The sequence below is a fragment of the Pristiophorus japonicus genome, unplaced genomic scaffold (genome assembly GCF_044704955.1).
Source record: "Pristiophorus japonicus isolate sPriJap1 unplaced genomic scaffold, sPriJap1.hap1 HAP1_SCAFFOLD_649, whole genome shotgun sequence".
Lineage (NCBI taxonomy): Eukaryota > Metazoa > Chordata > Chondrichthyes > Pristiophoridae > Pristiophorus > Pristiophorus japonicus.
In genome coordinates this window covers 206,272-226,783 of record NW_027254561.1, presented here as the reverse complement: position 1 = coordinate 226,783, position 20,512 = coordinate 206,272, and the positions used below count along the sequence as shown (strand labels likewise).

The window sequence follows — 20,512 nt, the reverse complement described above, 5'->3', positions numbered from 1 at the left end:
GGGTGTGAGTTAGGACACGGGGCACAGGGGGTGATGGGTGAGTGGGACTGGGTGTGAGTTAGGACACGGGTCAGTGAGCACAGGGGGTGATGGGTGAGTGGGACTGGGTGTGAGTTAGGACACGGGGTCAGCGAGCACAGGGGGTGATGGGTGAGCGGGACTGGGTGTGAGTTAGGACACGGGGACAGTGAGCACAGGGGGTGATGGGTGAGTGGGACTGGGTGTGAGTTAGGACACGGGGACAGTGAGCACAGAGGGTGATGGGTGAGTGGGACTGAGTGTGAGGTAGGACATGGGGTCAGTGAGCACAGGGGGTGATGGGTGAGTGGGACTGGGTGTGAGTTAGGACATGGGGTCAGTGAGCACAGGGGGTGATGGGTGAGTGGGACTGGGTGTGAGTTAGGACACGGGGCACAGGGGGGTGATGGGTGAGTGGGACTGGCTGTGAGTTAGGACACGGGGTCAGTGAGCACAAGGGGTGATGGGTGAGTGGGACTCGGTGTGAGTTAGGACACGGGGTCAGTGAGCACAGGGGGTGATGGGTGAGTGGGACTGGGTGTGAGTTAGGACACGGGGACAGTGAGCACAGTGGGTGATGGGTGAGTGGGACTGGGTGTGAGTTAGGACACGGGTCAGTGAGCACAGGGGGTGATGGGTGAGTGGGACTGGGTGTGAGTTAGGACACGGCGCACAGGGGGTGATGGGTGAGTGGGACTGGGTGTGAGTTAGGACACGGGGCACAGGGGGCGATGGGTGAGTGGGACTGGGTGTGAGTTAGGACACGGGGTCAGTGAGCACAGGGGGTGATGGGTGAGTGGGACTGGGTGTGAGTTAGGACACGGGGTCAGTGAGCACAGGGGGTGATGGGTGAGTGGGACTGGGTGTGAGTTAGGACACGGGGTCAGTGAGCACAGGGGGTGATGGGTGAGTGGGACTGGGTGTGAGTTAGGACACGGGGTCAGTGAGCACAGGGGGTTATGGGTGAGCGGGACGCAGCGGGTTCGGACACCGGGTTTTACGCCTGCTCCGGTTTCCGTGGGGTAGACCGCGGCCGAGGAGCCCGTTGGGACAATTCCCCCGTCTGGCGAGGCCTTCCGTAGCGGAAGAGCTGCTGAAGGGGCGGCGGCGGACGACGGAACGCGGGGGCGGTCGGGCGGCGGGGGCCGGGAGCGGGGGAAATATTTGGGGAAAAGCCCAATCTCAGGGTCAGGTGGGACATTTTTTGGGGGGGAAAAGACTCCCCGGATCCGGATTGTGGAGATCCGCGCTCCGGGTTTTCGCGCCGACTCCCTGCTCCGGGATTCCGGGAAATCCGGGCTCCGGGTTTCGCAGGTGGCCCGGCCGCGAACTCTGACCCCGGCGCGGCCAAGGCGGGAAGCGCGCGCGCGGCTCTGAGCGGCTCGGGACATTGGAACGTTCGGCCGGCCGTCGCCATGCAACGGAGCATCGCGTGAGGCATTGTTCCCGGGGGGGGGGTCCGGCTATTGGCCGACCATTGGGCATTGCCCCTGGGAGGGGTCCGGCTATTGGCCGACCATTGGGCATTGCCCCTGGGAGGGGGGGGGTCTGACAATTGGGCATTGCCCCTGGGAGGGGGGGGGTCTGACAATTGGGCATTGCCCCTGGGAGGGGGGGTCTGACAATTGGGCATTGCCCCTGGGAGGGGGGGTCTGACAATTGGGCATTGCCCCTGGGAGGGGGGATCTGACCATTGGGCATTGCCCCTGGGAGGGGGGGTCTGACAATTGGGCATTGCCCCTGGGAGGGGGGGTCTGACAATTGGGCATTGCCCCTGGGAGGGGGGGTCTGACAATTGGGCATTGCCCCTGGGAGGGGGGATCTGACCATTGGGCATTGCCCCTGGGAGGGGGGGTCTGACAATTGGGCATTGCCCCTGGGAGGGGGGGGTCTGACAATTGGGCATTGCCCCTGGGAGGGGGGGTCTGACAATTGGGCATTGCCCCTGGGAGGGGGGGGTCTGACAATTGGGCATTGCCCCTGGGAGGGGGGGTCTGACAATTGGGCATTGCCCCTGGGAGGGGGGGTCTGACAATTGGGCATTGCCCCTGGGAGGGCGGTCTGACAATTGGGCATTGCCCCTGGGAGGGGGGATATGACAATTGGGTATTGCCCCTGGGAGGGGGGGTCTGACAATTGGGCATTGCCCCTGGGAGGGGGGGTCTGACAATTGGGCATTGCCCCTGGGAGGGGGGGGGTCTGACAATTGGATAATGCCCCTGGGAGGGGGGGTCTGACAATTGGGCATTGCCCCTGGGAGGGGGGGGGTCTGACAATTGGGCATTGCCCCTGGGAGGGGGGGATCTGACAATTGGATAATGCCCCTGGGAGGGGGGGTCTGACAATTGGGCATTGCCCCTGGGAGGGGGGATCTGACCATTGGGCATTGCCCCTGGGAGGGGGGGGTCTGACAATTGGATAATGCCCCTGGGAGGGGGGGTCTGACAATTGGGCATTACCCCTGGGAGGGGGGGGGGTCTGACAATTGGGCATTGCCCCTGGGAGGGGGGGTCTGACAATTGGATAATGCCCCTGGGAGGGGGGGTCTGACAATTGGGCATTGCCCCTGGGAGGGGGGGGGTCTGACAATTGGGCATTGCCCCTGGGAGGGGGGGGTCTGACAATTGGATAATGCCCCTGGGAGGGGGGGTCTGACAATTGGGCATTGCCCCTGGGAGGGGGGGGGTCTGACAATTGGGCATTGTCCCTGGGAGGGGGGGTCTGACAATTGGGCATTGCCCCTGGGAGGGGGGGGGTCTGATAATTGGGCATTGCCCCTGGGAGGGTGTCTGACAATTGGGCATTGCCCCTGGGAGGGGGGGGGTCTGACAATTGGATAATGCCCCTGGGAGGGGGGGTCTGACAATTGGGCATTGCCCCTGGGAGGGGGGGGGTCTGACAATTGGGCATTGCCCCTGGGAGGGGGTCTGACAATTGGGCATTGCCCCTGGGAGGGGGGGGGGTCTGACAATTGGGCATTGCCCCTGGGAGGGGGTCTGACAATTGGGCATTGTCCCTGGGAGGGGGTCTGACAATTGGGAATTGCCCCTGGGAGGGGGGGGGGTCTGACAATTGGATAATGCCCCTGGGAGGGGGGGTCTGACAATTGGGAATTGCCCCTGGGAGGGGGTCTGACAATTGGGCATTGTCCCTGGGAGGGGGTCTGACAATTGGGTATTGCCCCTGGGAGGGGTGTGACAATTGGGCATTGTCCCTGGGAGGGGGTCTGACAATTGGGCATTGTCCCTGGGAGGGGGTCTGACAATTGGGTATTGCCCCTGGGAGGGGGTCTGACAATTGGGTATTGCCCCTGGGAGGGGGTCTGACAATTGGGTATTGCCCCTGGGAGGGGGGTCTGACAATTGGGTATTGACATTCCCCGACCCTTGCTCTCTGACCCCGGGGGACAGGGGGTAACTCCCCGACCCTCGCTCTCTGACCCCGGGGACGGTGGGTAAGTCCCCGACCCTCGCTCTTTGACCCCGGGGGAGGGCACTAACTCCCCGACCCTCGCTCTCTGACCCCGGGGACGGTGGGTAACTCCCCGACCCTCGCTCTCTGACCCCGGGGGAGCGGGGTTAACTCCCCTACCCTCGCTCTCTGACCCCGGGGACGGTGGGTAACTCCCCAACCCTCGCTCTCTGACCCCGGGCGAGGGCACTAACTCCCCGACCCTCGCTCTCTGACCCCGGGCGAGGGCGCTAACTCCCCGACCCTCGCTCTCTGACCCCGGGGACGGTGGGTAACTCCCCGACCCTCGCTCTCTGACCCCGGGGGAGCGGGGTTAACTCCCCGACCCTCGCTCTCTGACCCCGGGGGACGGGGGGTAAGTTTGATGGACACAATTTGGGAGAGTTTCACCGTTGTCTGTATTTCTCCCACGACAGATCGTTCTTTCAGCCCCTGAAAGGCGGGAAGCCTAAGACCGAGAAGGCCAAGGACAGGCACGAGGTCCCCAGTAAGGTCAGGGGGCAAGGGTGAGTGACTCTGGGGCGAGGGGGAGGGACCCTGAGGAGCGGGGAAGGTCTGACTGGAGGGTACAGGCGAGATTTACCAGGATAAGAACATCAGAAATAGGATCAGGAGTGGGCCATTCGGCCCCTCGAGCCCTGCTCCGCCATTTAATACCATCGTGGCCTGATCCGATCATGGACTCAGCTCCACTTCCCTGCCCGCCCCCTTATCGGTTAAGGAACTGTCTATCTCTGTCTTAAATATATTCAATGTCCCGGCTTCCACAGCTCTCTGAGGCAGCGAGTTCCACAGGTTTACAACCCTCCGAGAGAAGAAATTCCTCCTCATCTCAGTTTTAAATGGGCGGCCCCTTATTCTAAGAACATGCCCCCTAGTTCTAGTCTCCCCCATCAGTGGGAACATCCTCTCTGCATCCACCTTGTCGAGCCCCCCTCATAATCTGATACGTTTCCATAAGATCACCTCTCATTCTTCTGAATTCCAATTAGTAGAGGCCCAACCTCCTCAACCTTTCCTCATAACTCAACCCCCTCATCCCCGGAATCAACCGAGTGAACCTTCTCTGAACTGCCTCCAAAGCAAAGTGTGTCCTTCCGTATATACGGAGAGCAAAACTGTGCACGCAGTACTCCAGGTGTGGCCTCACCAATACCCTGTATAACTGGAGCAAGACTTCCCTGCTTTTATACTCCATCCCCTTTGCAATAAAGGCCAAGATACCATTGGCCCTTCCTGATCACTTGCTGTACCTGCGTACTAACCTTTTGTGTTTCATGTACTAGACCGGTCAGCCTGACCTCAGTAGTGGGTAAAATGATGGAATCAATTATTAAGGATGTCATAGCAGCGCATTTGGAAAATGGTGACATGATAGGTCCAAGTCAGCATGGATTTGTGAAAGGGAAATCAGGCTTGACAAATCTTCTGGAATTTTTTGAGGATGTTTCCAGTAGAGTGGACAAGGGAGAACCAGTTGATGTGGTATATTTGGACTTTCAGAAGGCTTTCGACAAGGTCCCACACAAGAGATTAATGTGCAAAGTTAAAGCACATGGGATTGGGGGTAGTGTACTGACATGGATTGAGAACTGGTTGTCAGACAGGAAGCAAAGAGTAGGAGTAAATGGGTACTTTTCAGAATGGCAGGCAGTGACTAGTGGGGTACCGCAAGGTTCTGTGCTGGGGCCCCAGCTGTTTACACTGTACATTAATGATTTAGATGAGGGGATTAAATGTAGTATCTCCAAATTTGCGGATGACACTAAGTTGGGTGGCGGTGTGAGCTGCGAGGAGGATGCTATGAGGCTGCAGAGCGACTTGGATAGGTTAGGTGAGTGGGCAAATGCGTGGCAGATGCAGTATAATGTGGATAAATGTGAGGTTATCCACTTTGGTGGTAAAAACAGAGAGACAGACTATTATCTGAATGGTGACAGATTAGGAAAAGGGGAGGTGCAACGAGACCCGGGTGTCATGGTACATCAGTCATTGAAAGTTGGCCATGCAGGTACAGCAGGTGGTTAAGAAGGCAAATGGTATGTTGGCCTTCATAGCGAGAGGATTTGAGTATAGGAGCAGGGAGGTGTTGCTGCAGTTGTACAGGGCCTTGGTGAGGCCACACCTGGAATATTGTGTTCAGTTTTGGTCTCCTAATCTGAGGAAGGACATTCTTGCTATTGAGGGAGTGCAGCGAAGGTTCACCAGACTGATTCCCGTGATGGCAGGACTGACATATGAAGAAAGACTGGATCGACTGGGCTGATATTCACTGGAGTTCAGAAGAATGAGAGGGGGATCTGATAGAAACATATAAAATTCTGACGGGACTGGACAGGTTAGATGCAGGAAGAATGTTCCCGATGTTGGGGAAGTCCAGAACCAGGGCTCACAGTCTAAGGATAAGGGGTAAGCCATTTAGGACCGAGATGAGGAGAAACTTCTTCACCCAGAGAGTGGTGAACCTGTGGAATTCTCTACAACAGAAAGTTGTTGAGGCCAATTCACTAAATATATTCAAAAGGGAGTTAGATGAAGTCCTTACTACTCGGGGGATCAAGAGGTATGGTGAGAAAGCAGGAATGGGGTACTGAAGTTGCATGTTCAGCCATGAACTCATTGAATGGCGGTGCAGGCTCAAAGGGCCGAATGGCCTGCTCCTACACCTATTTTCTATGTTTCTAACCCCCAGGTCCCTCTGTACTGCGGCACTTTGTAACCTTTCTCCATTTAAATAATAACTTGCTCTTTGATTTTTTTCTGCCAAAGTGCATGACCTCACACTTTCCCACATTATACTCCATCTGACAAATTTTTGCCCACTCACTGAGCCTGTCTGTGTCCTTTTACAGATTTTGTGTGTCCTCCTCACACATTGCTTTTCCTCCCATCTTTGTATCGTCAGCAAACTTGTCTACGTTACACTCAGTCCCTTCTTCCAAGTCGTTAATATCGATTGTAAATAGCTGGGGTCCCATCACTGATCCCTGCGGCACCCCACTAGTTACTGATTGCCAACCAGATGTTGCACGAGAGATTGTACACTGTTTGATGGGACAGTGTAGAGGGAGCTTTACTCTGTATCTAACCCCCTGTACCTGCCCTGGGAGTGTTTGATGGGACAGTGTAGAGGGAGCTTTACTCTGTATCTAACCCCCTGTACCTGCCCTGGGAGTGTTTGATGGGACAGTGTAGAGGGAGCTTTACTCTGTATCTAACCCCCTGTACCTGCCCTGGGAGTGTTTGATGGGACAGTGTAGAGGGAGCTTTACTCTGTATCTAACCCCCTGTACCTGCCCCGGGAGTGTTTGATGGGACAGTGTAGAGGGAGCTTTACTCTGTATCTAAACCCCTGTACCTGCCCTGGGAGTGTGAGATGTACTGACCCTTCCCCTCCAATCTCCAGGACGGCAAAGTCCCCCCTGAAGCCGACCAATGTCTCCGTGAGGCCCAAGGAAGGGGACACGCCGGTGAAACGACGGGGGAAGAGGTCTCGCCGGATGGTGAACAGCAGCGATGAGGATGGAGAGAGCGAGGAGGAGGAGGAGGAGGTGAACGCGGACAAGGAGACGGCAGCCTGTGTACCAGAGACGCCCTCACCAGAGGCGGGAGAGGTGAGCTGGACTTCCTCATCCTGCCTTGCCCCACATCCGTTGGGAACTGTTCACACCCCATCCACCCCGATATCTCGAGTCGTTCAAGGTGGTGATGGTCATAGGGTCGTTCCAGGTCGTGTGTAGGTAGGTGATGGGTCATAGGGTCGTTCCAGGTCGTGTGTAGGTAGGTGATGGGTCATAGGGTCGTTCGAGGTCGTGTGTAGGTAGGTGATGGTCATAGGGTCGTTCCAGGTCGTGTGTAGGTAGGTGATGGTCATAGGGTCGTTCCAGGTCGTGTGTAGGTAGGTGATGGTCATAGGGTCGTTCCAGGTCGTGTGTAGGTAGGTGATGGGTCATAGGGTCGTTCCAGGTCGTGTGTAGGTAGGTGATGGGTCATAGGGTCGTTCGAGGTCGTGTGTAGGTAGGTGATGGGTCATAGGGTCGTTCCAGGTCGTGTGTAGGTAGGTGATGGTCATAGGGTCGTTCCAGGTCGTGTGTAGGTTGGTGATGGGTCATAGGGTCGTTCGAGGTCGTGTGTAGGTAGGTGATGGTCATAGGGTCGTTCCAGGTCGTGTGTAGGTAGGTGATGGGTCATAGGGTCGTTCGAGGTCGTGTGTAGGTAGGTGATGGTCATAGGGTCGTTCCAGGTCGTGTGTAGGTAGGTGATGGGTCACAGGGTCGTTCCAGGTCGTGTGTAGGTAGGTGATGGTCATAGGGTCGTTCCAGGTCGTGTGTGGGTGGGTGATGGGTCATAGGGTCGTTCGAGGTCATGTGTAGGTAGGTGATGGGTCACAGGGTCGTTCGAGGTCATGTGTAGGTAGGTGATGGGTCACAGGGTCGTTCCAGGTCGTGTGTAGGTAGGTGATGGTCATAGGGTCGTTCCAGGTCGTGTGTGGGTGGGTGATGGGTCATAGGGTCGTTCGAGGTCATGTGTAGGTAGGTGATGGGTCACAGGGTCGTTCGAGGTCATGTGTAGGTAGGTGATGGGTCACAGGGTCGTTCCAGGTCGTGTGTAGGTAGGTGATGGGTCCTTTAAGGTCGTGTGTAGGTAGGTGATGGGTCGTTCGAGGTCGTGTTGGGGTGGGTGATGGTCATAGGGTCGTTCAAGGTCGGGTGGGTGATGGGTCATAGGGTAGTTCGAGGTCGGCTGGAGGTCAGGCGAAGACTGTACGATAGTCTTGTGATGATCCGGTTGAGTTGGGTCGAGGTGTGTTGGGTTGTGATGGGTTGGTGAGATGTTTATTGGGCAGTCCGAGCTCCTGCGATGGTCGGACTGGGACTGTACCATTACCCGAGCCCCTGCGATGGTCAGGTTGGGACTGGACCATTACCCGAGCCCCTGCGATGGTCGGACTGGGACTGGACCATTACCCGAGCCCCTGCGATGGTCAGGTTGGGACTGTACCATTACCCGAGCTCCTGCGATGGTCGGACTGGGACTGGACCATTACCCGAGCTCCTGCGATGGTCGGACTGGGACTGTACCATTACCCGAGCCCCTGCGATGGTCAGACTGGGACTGTACCATTACCCGAGCCCCTGCGATGGTCAGGTTGGGACTGTACCATTACCCGAGCCCCTGCGATGGTCGGACTGGGACTGGACCATTACCCGAGCTCCTGCGATGGTCGGACTGGGACTGGACCATTACCCGAGCTCCTGCGATGGTCAGGTTGGGACTGTACCATTACCCGAGCCCCTGCGATGGTCGGACTGGGACTGGACCATTACCCGAGCTCCTGCGATGGTCGGACTGGGACTGGACCATTACCCGAGCTCCTGCGATGGTCGGACTGGGACTGGACCATTACCCGAGCTCCTGCGATGGTCAGGTTGGGACTGTACCATTACCCGAGCTCCTGCGATGGTCAGACTGGGACTGTACCATTACCCGAGCTCCTGCGATGGTCGGACTGGGACTGGACCATTACCCGAGCTCCTGCGATGGTCAGGTTGGGACTGTAACATTACCCGAGCTCCTGCGATGGTCAGGTTGGGACTGTACCATTACCCGAGCTCCTGCGATGGTCAGGTTGGGACTGTACCATTACCCGAGCTCCTGCGATGGTCGGGTTGGGACTGTACCATTACCCGAGCCCCTGCGATGGTCAGGTTGGGACTGTACCATTACCCGAGCCCCTGCGATGGTCAGACTGGGACTGTACCATTACCCGAGCCCCTGCGATGGTCAGGTTGGGACTGGACCATTACCCGAGCTCCTGCGATGGTCAGAATGGGACTGTACCATTACCCGAGCTCCTGCGATGGTCGGACTGGGACTGGACCATTACCCGAGCCCCTGCGATGGTCAGGTTGGGACTGGACCATTACCCGAGCTCCTGCGATGGTCGGACTGGGACTGTACCATTACCCGAGCCCCTGCGATGGTCAGACTGGGACTGGACCATTACCCGAGCTCCTGCGATGGTCGGACTGGGACTGTACCATTACCCGAGCCCCTGCGATGGTCGGACTGGGACTGTACCATTACCCGAGCTCCTGCGATGGTCAGGTTGGGACTGGACCATTACCCGAGCTCCTGCGATGGTCAGGTTGGGACTGGACCATTACCCGAGCTCCTGCGATGGTCGGACTGGGACTGTACCATTACCCGAGCTCCTGCGATGGTCGGACTGGGACTGTACCATTATCCGAGCCCCTGCGATGGTCAGGTTGGGACTGTACCATTACCCGAGCCCCTGCGATGGTCGGACTGGGACTGGACCATTACCCGAGCCCCTGCGATGGTCGGACTGGGACTGTACCATTACCCGAGCCCCTGCGATGGTCAGGTTGGGACTGGACCATTACCCGAGCTCCTGCGATGGTCAGACTGGGACTGGACCATTACCCGAGCTCCTGCGATGGTCGGACTGGGACTGGACCATTACCCGAGCCCCTGCGATGGTCGGGTTGGGACTGGACCATTACCCGAGCCCCTGCGATGGTCGGACTGGGACTGTACCATTACCCGAGCTCCTGCGATGGTCGGACTGGGACTGTACCATTACCCGAGCTCCTGCGATGGTCGGACTGGGACTGGACCATTACCCGAGCTCCTGCGATGGTCAGACTGGGACTGGACCATTACCCGAGCTCATGCGATGGTCAGGTTGGGACTGGACCATTACCCGAGCTCATGCGATGGTCAGGTTGGGACTGTACCATTACCCGAGCCCCTGCGATGGTCGGACTGGGACTGGACCATTACCCGAGCTCCTGCGATGGTCAGGTTGGGACTGTACCATTACCCGAGCTCCTGCGATGGTCAGGTTGGGACTGTACCATTACCCGAGCCCCTGCGATGGTCAGACTGGGACTGTACCATTACCCGAGCCCCTGCGATGGTCAGGTTGGGACTGTCCCATTACCCGAGCTCCTGCGATGGTCAGGTTGGGACTGGACCATTACCCGAGCTCCTGCGATGGTCGGACTGGGACTGTACCATTACCCGAGCCCCTGCGATGGTCAGGTTGGGACTGTACCATTACCCGAGCTCCTGCGATGGTCAGGTTGGGACTGTACCATTACCCGAGCTCCTGCGATGGTCGGACTGGGACTGTACCATTACCCGAGCTCCTGCGATGGTCAGGTTGGGACTGTACCATTACCCGAGCTCCTGCGATGGTCAGGTTGGGACTGGACCATTACCCGAGCCCCTGCGATGGTCAGACTGGGACTGTACCATTACCCGAGCTCCTGCGATGGTCGGACTGGGACTGGACCATTACCCGAGCTCCTGCGATGGTCAGACTGGGACTGTACCATTACCCGAGCCCCTGCGATGGTCAGGTTGGGACTGGACCATTACCCGAGCTCCTGCGATGGTCAGGTTGGGACTGTACCATTACCCGAGCTCCTGCGATGGTCGGACTGGGACTGTACCATTACCCGAGCCCCTGCGATGGTCAGGTTGGGACTGGACCATTACCCGAGCTCCTGCGATGGTCGGGTTGGGACTGTACCATTACCCGAGCCCCTGCGATGGTCAGGTTGGGACTGGACCATTACCCGAGCTCCTGCGATGGTCAGGTTGGGACTGTACCATTACCCGAGCTCCTGCGATGGTCAGGTTGGGACTGGACCATTACCCGAGCTCCTGCGATGGTCGGGTTGGGACTGTACCATTACCCGAGCCCCTGCGATGGTCAGGTTGGGACTGTACCATTACCCGAGCCCCTGCGATGGTCAGACTGGGACTGTACCATTACCCGAGCTCCTGCGATGGTCGGACTGGGACTGTACCATTACCCGAGCTCCTGCGATGGTCGGACTGGGACTGTACCATTACCCGAGCTCCTGCGATGGTCGGACTGGGACTGTACCATTACCCGAGCCCCTGCGATGGTCAGTGTTTAGACTAATGCCGTGTCTCTCTCTCCAGATCCCCAGACCAGAGTCCACCTCTCCGGCCGCCTCGCCCTCCAGCCAGACGTCGCTGGACACGGCCCGATCGAAGGAGAGCTCCTCGCTGTCTGACTCGGGGCTGCCCATTCCCACCGGGATCCCCCGCCGGAGAACAGGTATCGGGGGAGGGTCATCGCCTCGCGGTGGGGGCTTCTGCAAATCCCTGCGGCCCATCTCTCTCTCTAACCATTGCCCCTCTCTCGTTCTCTCTCTCCCTCGCCGTTCTCTCTCTCGCTCTCACCGTTCTCTCTCTCTCTCTCACCGTTCTCTCTCTCTCTCACCGTTCTCTCTCTCTCTCTCTCACCGTTCTCTCTCTCTCTCTCTCACCGTTCTCTCTCTCTCCCTCACCGTTCTCTCTCTCTCCCTCACCGTTCTCTCTCTCTCTCACCGTTCTCTCTCTCTCTCTCTCACCGTTCTCTCTCTCTCTCTCTCTCACCGTTCTCTCTCTCTCTCTCTCTCTCTCACCGTTCTCTCTCTCTCTCTCTCTCTCTCACCGAGACTGGGGAGGGGAGAGAGAGAGAGAGAGACTGAGGGGGTGGGGAGAGAGTGGGAGAGAGACTGGGGTGGGGGGGGAGAGAGAGAGGACTGGGGGGGGAGAGAGAGAGAGAGAGACTGTGGGGGAGAGAGAGAGAGAGACTGTGGGGGGAGAGAGAGAGACTGTGTGGGAGAGAGAGAGAGAGACTGTGGGGGAGAGAGAGAGAGAGAGAAACTGTGGGGAGAGAGAGAGAGACTGTGGGGGAGAGAGAGAGAGACTGTGGGGGGAGAGAGAGAGAGAGACTCGGGGAGGTGGGGGGAGAGAGAGAGAGACTGGGGAGCGGGGAGAGAGAGAGAGAGACTGGGGGGGGGGGAGAGAGAGACTGGGGGGGGCAGAGAGAGAGAGAGAGACTGGGGGATGAGAGAGAGAGACTGGGGGAGGGAGAGAGAGACTGGGGAGGGAGAGAGAGACTGGGGGAGGGAGAGAGAGAGAGAGAGACTGGGGGGAGAGAGAGAGAGACTGGGGGGAGAGAGAGAGAGACTGGGGGGGAGAGAGAGAGACTGGGGTGGAGAGAGATAGACTGGGGGAGGGAGAGAGAGCGACTGGGGGGAGAGAGAGAGCGACTGGGGGGGGGGGAGTGAGAGAGAGAGAGAGACTGGGGGGGGGAGTGAGAGAGAGAGAGAGAGAGACTGCGGGGGAGAGAGAGAGAGAGGACCAGCGGGCTGGGGAGAGAGAGAGAGAAACTGGGGGGTTGGGAGAGAGAGAGAGACTGGGGGGGTGGTTAGAGAGAGAGAGAGACTGGGGAGGGGGGAGAGAGAGAGAGAGAGACTGGGGGGGGGAGAGAGAGAGAGACTGGGGGGGCAGAGCGAGAGAGAGACTGGGGGGGCAGAGCGAGAGAGAGACTGGTGAGAGAGAGAGCGACTGGGGTGGAGAGCGAGAGACTGGGGTGGAGAGAGAGAGACTGGGGGGGGAGAGAGAGAGAGACTGGGGTGGAGAGAGAGAGACTGGGGGAGGGAGAGAGAGCGACTGGGGGGAGAGAGAGAGCGACTGGGGGGGGAGAGAGAGAGAGACTGGGGGGGCAGAGCGAGAGAGAGACTGGTGAGAGAGAGAGCGACTGGGGTGGAGAGCGAGAGACTGGGGTGGAGAGCGAGAGACTGGGGTGGAGAGCGAGAGACTGGGGTGGAGAGCGAGAGACTGGGGTGGAGAGCGAGAGACTGGGGTGGAGAGCGAGAGACTGGGGGAGGGAGAGAGAGCGACTGGGGGGAGAGAGAGAGCGACTGGGGGGGGAGAGAGAGAGAGACTGGGGGGGAGAGAGAGAGAGAGACTGGGGGGGGGAGAGAGAGCAACTGGGGGGGGAGAGAGAGAGAGAGACTGGGGGGGAGAGAGAGAGAGACTGGGGGGGGCAGAGCGAGAGAGAGACTGGGGGGATGAGAGAGAGAGACTGGGGTGGAGAGAGAGAGACTGGGGTGGAGAGAGAGAGACTGGGGTGGAGAGAGAGAGACTGGGGTGGAGAGAGAGAGACTGGGGGAGGGAGAGAGAGACTGGGGGAGGGAGAGAGAGCGACTGGGGGGAGAGAGAGAGAGAGACTGGGGGGGGAGAGAGAGAGAGACTGGGGGGGGGAGCGAGAGCGACTGGGGGGGGAGAGAGAGAGAGAGCCTGGGGGGGAGAGAGAGAGAGAGACTGGGGGGGGGGGAGAGAGAGAGAGAGAGACTGGGAGTGGGGAGCGAGAGAGAGAGACTGGGGGTGGGGAGAGAGAGAGAGAGAGAGACTGGGGGTGGGGAGAGAGAGAGAGATAGAGACTGGGGGTGGGGAGAGAGAGAGAGACTGGGGGTGGGGAGAGAGAGAGAGAGACTGGGGGGGGAGAGAGAGAGAGACTGGGGGGGGGAGCGAGAGCGACTGGGAGGGGAGAGAGAGAGACTGGGAGGGGAGAGAGAGAGAGAGACTGGGAGGGGAGAGAGAGAGAGAGACACTGGGGGGAGAGAGAGAGAGAGAGACTGGGAGGGGAGAGAGAGCGAGAGACTGGGGGGGAGAGAGAGAGAGACTGTGGCAGGGGAGAGAGAGAGAGACGGGGGGAGAGAGAGAGACTGGGAGGGGAGAGAGAGAGGGACTGGGAGGAGAGAGAGAGAGAGAGACTGGGAGGGGAGAGAGAGAGACTGGGAGGGGAGAGAGAGAGAGACTGGGAGGGGAGAGAGAGAGAGACTGGGGGGGGGGAGAGAGAGAGAGACTGGGGGGTGAGAGAGAGAGAGACTGGGAGGGAGAGAGAGAGAGACTGGGGGGAGAGAGAGAGAGAGAGACTGGGAGGGGAGAGAGAGAGACTGGGGGGGAGAGAGAGACTGAGGAGGGGGGAGAGAGAGAGAGACTGGGGGAGAGAGAGAGAGACTGTGGGAGGGGAGAGAGAGAGAGAGAGACTGGGGGGAGAGAGAGACTGAGGAGGGGGGAGAGAGAGAGATACACTGGGGGGTGGAGAGAGAGACTGGAAGGGGAGAGAGAGAGAGAGAGACTGGGGAGGGGGGGAGAGAGAGAGACTGCGGGAGTGGGGAGAGAGAGAGAGACTGAGGGGGTGGGGAGAGAGAGAGAGAGAGAGAGACTGGGGAGGGGGGAGAGAGAGAGAGACTGGGGAGGGGAGAGAGAGAGAGAGACTGAGGGGGTGGGGAGAGAGAGAGAGAGAGAGAGAGAGACTGAGGGGGTGGGGAGAGAGAGAGAGAGAGAGAGACTGGGGAGGGGGGAGAGAGAGAGACTGGGGAAGGGGGAGAGAGAGATAGACTGTGGGGGAGAGAGAGAGAGACTGTGGGGGAGAGAGAGAGAGACTGTGGGGGAGAGAGAGAGAGACTGTGGGGGAGAGAGAGAGAGACTGGGGGAGAGAGAGAGAGACTGTGGGGGAGAGAGAGAGAGACTGTGGGGGAGAGAGAGAGAGACTGTGGGGGAGAGAGAGAGAGACTGTGAGAGAGAGAGAGAGACTGTGGGGGAGAGAGAGAGAGACTGTGGGGGAGTGAGAGAGAGACTGGGGAGGGGAGAGAGAGAGAGAGAGACTGAGGGGGTGGGGAGAGAGTGGGAGAGAGACTGGGGTGGGGGGAGAGAGAGAGACTGGGGGGGAGAGAGAGAGAGAGAGACTGTGGGGGAGAGAGAGAGAGAGACTGTGGGGGAGAGAGAGAGACTGTGTGGGAGAGAGAGAGAGAGACTGTGGGGGAGAGAGAGAGAGAGAGAGAAACTGTGGGGGAGAGAGAGAGAGACTGTGGGGGAGAGAGAGAGAGACTGTGGGGGGGAGAGAGAGAGAGAGACTCGGGGAGGTGGGGGGAGAGAGAGAGAGACTGGGGAGCGGGGAGAGAGAGAGAGAGACTGGGGGGGGGGGAGAGAGAGACTGGGGGGGGCAGAGAGAGAGAGAGAGACTGGGGGGATGAGAGAGAGAGACTGGGGGAGGGAGAGAGAGACTGGGGAGGGAGAGAGAGACTGGGGGAGGGAGAGAGAGAGAGAGAGACTGGGGGGAGAGAGAGAGAGACTGGGGGGAGAGAGAGAGAGACTGGGGGGGAGAGAGAGAGACTGGGGTGGAGAGAGATAGACTGGGGGAGGGAGAGAGAGCGACTGGGGGGAGAGAGAGAGCGACTGGGGGGGGGGGAGTGAGAGAGAGAGAGAGACTGGGGGGGGGAGTGAGAGAGAGAGAGAGAGAGACTGCGGGGGAGAGAGAGAGAGAGACCAGCGGGCTGGGGAGAGAGAGAGAGAAACTGGGGGGGTTGGGAGAGAGAGAGAGACTGGGGGGGTGGTTAGAGAGAGAGAGAGACTGGGGAGGGGGGAGAGAGAGAGAGAGAGACTGGGGGGGGGAGAGAGAGAGAGACTGGGGGGGCAGAGCGAGAGAGAGACTGGGGGGGCAGAGCGAGAGAGAGACTGGTGAGAGAGAGAGCGACTGGGGTGGAGAGCGAGAGACTGGGGTGGAGAGAGAGAGACTGGGGGGGAGAGAGAGAGAGACTGGGGTGGAGAGAGAGAGACTGGGGGAGGGAGAGAGAGCGACTGGGGGGAGAGAGAGAGCGACTGGGGGGGGAGAGAGAGAGAGACTGGGGGGGCAGAGCGAGAGAGAGACTGGTGAGAGAGAGAGCGACTGGGGTGGAGAGCGAGAGACTGGGGTGGAGAGCGAGAGACTGGGGTGGAGAGCGAGAGACTGGGGTGGAGAGCGAGAGACTGGGGTGGAGAGCGAGAGACTGGGGTGGAGAGCGAGAGACTGGGGTGGAGAGCGAGAGACTGGGGGAGGGAGAGAGAGCGACTGGGGGGAGAGAGAGAGCGACTGGGGGGGGAGAGAGAGAGAGACTGGGGGGGAGAGAGAGAGAGAGACTGGGGGGGGGAGAGAGAGCAACTGGGGGGGGAGAGAGAGAGAGAGACTGGGGGGGAGAGAGAGAGAGACTGGGGGGGGCAGAGCGAGAGAGAGACTGGGGGGATGAGAGAGAGAGACTGGGGTGGAGAGAGAGAGACTGGGGTGGAGAGAGAGAGACTGGGGTGGAGAGAGAGAGACTGGGGTGGAGAGAGAGAGACTGGGGTGGAGAGAGAGAGACTGGGGGAGGGAGAGAGAGACTGGGGGAGGGAGAGAGAGCGACTGGGGGGAGAGAGAGAGAGAGACTGGGGGGGGAGAGAGAGAGAGACTGGGGGGGGGAGCGAGAGCGACTGGGGGGGGAGAGAGAGAGAGAGCCTGGGGGGGAGAGAGAGAGAGAGACTGGGGGGGGGGAGAGAGAGAGAGAGAGACTGGGAGTGGGGAGCGAGAGAGAGAGACTGGGGGTGGGGAGAGAGAGAGAGAGAGAGACTGGGGGTGGGGAGAGAGAGAGAGATAGAGACTGGGGGTGGGGAGAGAGAGAGAGACTGGGGGTGGGGAGAGAGAGAGAGAGAGAGAGAGACTGGGGGTGGGGAGAGAGAGAGAGAGAGAGACTGGGGGTGGGGAGAGAGAGAGAGATAGAGACTGGGGGTGGGGAGAGAGAGAGAGACTGGGGGTGGGGAGAGAGAGAGAGAGAGAGAGAGACTGGGGGTGGGGAGAGAGAGAGAGACTGGTGGGGGGGAGTGAGAGAGCGACTGGTGGGGAAAGAGAGAGAGACTGGGGGGAGGGAGAGAGAGAGAGAGACTGGGGGAGAGAGAGAGAGAGAGACTGGGCGGAGAGAGAGAGCCTGGGGGAGAGAGAGAGCGAGACTGGGGGAGAGAGAGAGAGACTGGGGGAATGGGGAGAGAGAGAGAGAGAGACTGGGGGCGTGGGGAGAGAGAGAGAGAGACTTGGGGGGGGGGGGGGGAGAGAGAGAGAGAGACTGGGGGAATGGGGAGAGAGAGAGAGAGAGACTGGGGGCCTGGGGAGAGAGAGAGAGAGACTGGGGGGGGGGGGTGGGGAGAGAGAGAGAGAGAGAGACTGGGGGGGGAGAGAGAGAGAGAGAGACTGGTGGGGGAGAGGGAGGGAGAGACTGGGGGGGGAGAGAGAGAGAGAGAGACTGGGGGGGAGAGAGAGAGAGAGAGACCTGGGGGGAGAGAGAGAGAGAGAGACCTGGGGGAGAGAGAGAGAGAGAGACTGGGGGGGAGAGAGAGAGAGAGAGACTGGGGGAGAGAGAGAGACTGCGGGGGGAGAGAGAGAGAGAGACTGGGGGGGGAGAGAGAGAGCGAGACTGGGGAGGGAGGAGAGAGAGAGACTGGGGGAGTGGGGAGAGAGAGAGAGACTGGGGGGGAGAGAGAGAGAGAGACTGGGGGGGAGAGAGAGAGAGAGACTGGGGGGGAGAGAGAGAGAGAGACTGGGGGGGAGAGAGAGAGCGAGACTGGGGGGGAGAGAGAGAAAGAAAGAGACTGGGGGGGAGAGAGAGAGCGAGACTGGGGAGGGAGGAGAGAGAGAGACTGGGGGAGTGGGGAGAGAGAGAGAGAGAGACTGGGGTGGTAGAGAGACTGGGGTGGTAGAGAGAGAGAGACTGGGGAGGGGGGAGAGAGAGAGACTGGGGAGGGGGGAGAGAGAGAGAGACTGGGAGGGGAGAGAGAGAGAGAGACTGGGGGTGGGAGAGAGAGACTGGGAGGGGAGAGAGAGAGAGAGACTGGGAGGGGAGAGAGAGAGAGAGACTGGGGGGGTGGGGAGAGAGAGAGAGACTGGGGGCTGGGGAGAGAGAGAGAGAGTGACTGGGGAGGGGGGAGAGAGAGAGAGACTGTGGGGGAGAGAGAGAGAGACTGTGGGGGAGAGAGAGAGAGAGACTGTGGGGGAGAGAGAGAGAGAGACTGTGGGGGAGAGAGAGAGAGAGACTGTGGGGGAGAGAGAGAGAGACTGTGGGGGTGGGGAGAGAGAGAGAGACTGTGGGGGTGGGGAGAGAGAGAGAGACTGGGGAGCGGGGAGAGAGAGCGAGAGACTGGGGGGGGAGAGAGAGAGAGAGAGAGACTGGGGGGGAGAGAGACTGGGGGGGGCAGAGAGAGAGAGAGACTGGGGGGATGAAAGAGAGAGACTGGGGGGAGAGAGAGAGCGACTGGGGGGAGAGAGAGAGAGAGAGAGACTGGGGGGAGAGAGAGAGAGACTGGGGGGGAGAGAGAGAGAGACTGGGGTGGAGAGAGAGAGACTGGGGGAGGGAGGGGAGAGAGAGCGACTGGGGGGAGAGAGAGAGCGACTGGGGGGGGGAGAGAGAGAGAGACTGGGGGGGAGTGAGAGAGAGAGAGAGACTGCGGGGGAGAGAGAGAGAGAGACTAGCGGGCTGGGGAGAGAGAGAGAGAGACTAGCGGGCTGGGGAGAGAGAGAGAGAGACTGGGGGGGTGGGGAGAGAGAGAGAGACTGGGGGGGTGGGGAGAGAGAGAGAGACTGGGGGGGGGAGAGAGAGAGGGACTGGCGGTTGAGAGGGAGAGACTGGTGGGGGGGGGGAGAGAGAGAGAGAGACTGGGGGGGGAGAGAGAGAGAGAGAGACTGGGGGGAGAGAGAGAGAGAGACTGGGGGGGAGAGAGAGAGAGAGACTGGGGGGGAGAGAGAGAGAGAGAGACTGGGGAGGGAGGAGAGAGAGAGACTGGGGGAGTGGGGAGAGAGAGAGAGACTGGGGGGCTGGGGAGAGAGAGAGAGAGACTGGGTGGGTGGGGAGAGAGAGAGAGAGACTTGGGGGGTGGGGAGAGAGAGAGAGAGAGACTGGGGAGGGGGGAGAGAGAGAGACTGGGGAGGGGGGAGAGTGAGAGAGACTGGGTGGGGAGAGAGAGAGAGAGACTGGGAGGGGAGAGAGAGAGAGAGACTGGGGGGGTGGGGAGAGAGAGAGAGAGACTGGGGGGGTGGGGAGAGAGAGAGAGAGACTGGGGAGGGGGGAGAGAGAGAGAGACTGGGAGGGGAGAGAGAGAGAGAGAGACTGGGGGGGAGAGAGAGAGAGAGAGAGAGAGAGAGACTGGGAGGGGAGAGAGAGAGAGAGACTGGGAGGGGAGAGAGAGAGAGAGACTGGGGGGGGGAGGAGAGAGTCTGGGGGGGTGGGGAGAGAGAAGACTGGGGAGGGGGGAGAGGGAGAGAGAGAGAGAGAGACTGGGGGCTGGGGAGAGAGAGAGAGAGAGACTGGGGGGGGGGAGAGAGAGAGAGACTGGGGAGGGGGGAGAGAGAGAGAGACTGGGGGAGGGGAGATAGAGAGAGAGACTGGGAGGGGAGAGAGAGAGAGAGAGAGACTGGGGGGGGGAGAGAGAGAGAGACTGGAGAGGGGGGAGAGAGAGAGAGAGACTGGGAGGGGAGAGAGAGAGAGAGAGAGACTGGGAGGGGGAGAGAGAGAGAGAGAGAGAGACTGGGGGGGGGGAGGAGTCTCGTGTCTGGGGTGGGGGGGACATGTGGACAATGTGGCCCTGCCCAGTGGAGCTGGTCAAGTGTGGTCAGTGCTTCGATGCTGGGGATGTCAGGCCTGGTCGAGGACGCTAACGTTGGTGCGTCTGTCCTCCCGGGGGATTTGTGGGATCTTGCGGAGACATCGTTGGTGGTATTTCTCCAGCGACTTGAGGTGTCTACTGTACATGGTCCATGTATCTGAGCTATACAGGAGGGCGGGTATCACTACAGCCCTGTAGACCATGAGCTGGGTGCTGGGGGTGAGGTACCTACTGTACATGGTCCATGTCTCTGGGCCATACAGGAGGGCGGGTATTACTACAGCCCTGTAGACCATGAGCTGGGTGCTGGGGGTGAGGTACCTACTGTACATGGTCCATGTCTCTGAGCTATACAGGAGGGTGGGTATTACTACAGCCCTGTAGACCATGAGCTGGGTGCTGGGGGTGAGGTACCTACTGTACATGGTCCATGTCTCTGAGCTATACAGGAGGGTGGGTATTACTACAGCCCTGTAGACCATGAGCTGGGTGCTGGGGGTGAGATACCTACTGTATACGGTCCATGTATCTGAGCTATACAGGAGGGTGGGTATTACTACAGCCCTGTAGACAATGAGCTGGGTGCTGGGGGTGAGATACCTACTGTACATGGTCCATGTATCTGAGCTATACAGGAGGGTGGGTATTACTACAGCCCTGTAGACCATGAGCTGGGTGCTGGGGGTGAGATACCTACTGTACATGGTCCATGTATCTGAGCTATACAGGAGGGTGGGTATTA

General features: G+C 59.7%; 1 protein-coding gene across 1 annotated transcript in view; it reads left to right on the top strand.

Annotated features, from left to right (window-relative positions):
- Nucleotides 1-1,348: 1,348 nt before the first annotated feature.
- The window catches only part of LOC139255861 (DNA ligase 1-like), a 29,032-nt gene continuing 9,868 nt past the window's right edge, over nucleotides 1,349-20,512 (top strand). Inside the window, exons 1-4 of the mRNA XM_070874033.1 lie at nucleotides 1,349-1,450; nucleotides 3,906-3,995; nucleotides 6,896-7,103; nucleotides 11,470-11,608. Coding sequence (XP_070730134.1) covers nucleotides 1,434-1,450; nucleotides 3,906-3,995; nucleotides 6,896-7,103; nucleotides 11,470-11,608 — 454 coding nt within the window. The 5' untranslated portion in view covers nucleotides 1,349-1,433. The remainder of the gene's footprint in view (nucleotides 1,451-3,905; nucleotides 3,996-6,895; nucleotides 7,104-11,469; nucleotides 11,609-20,512) is intronic.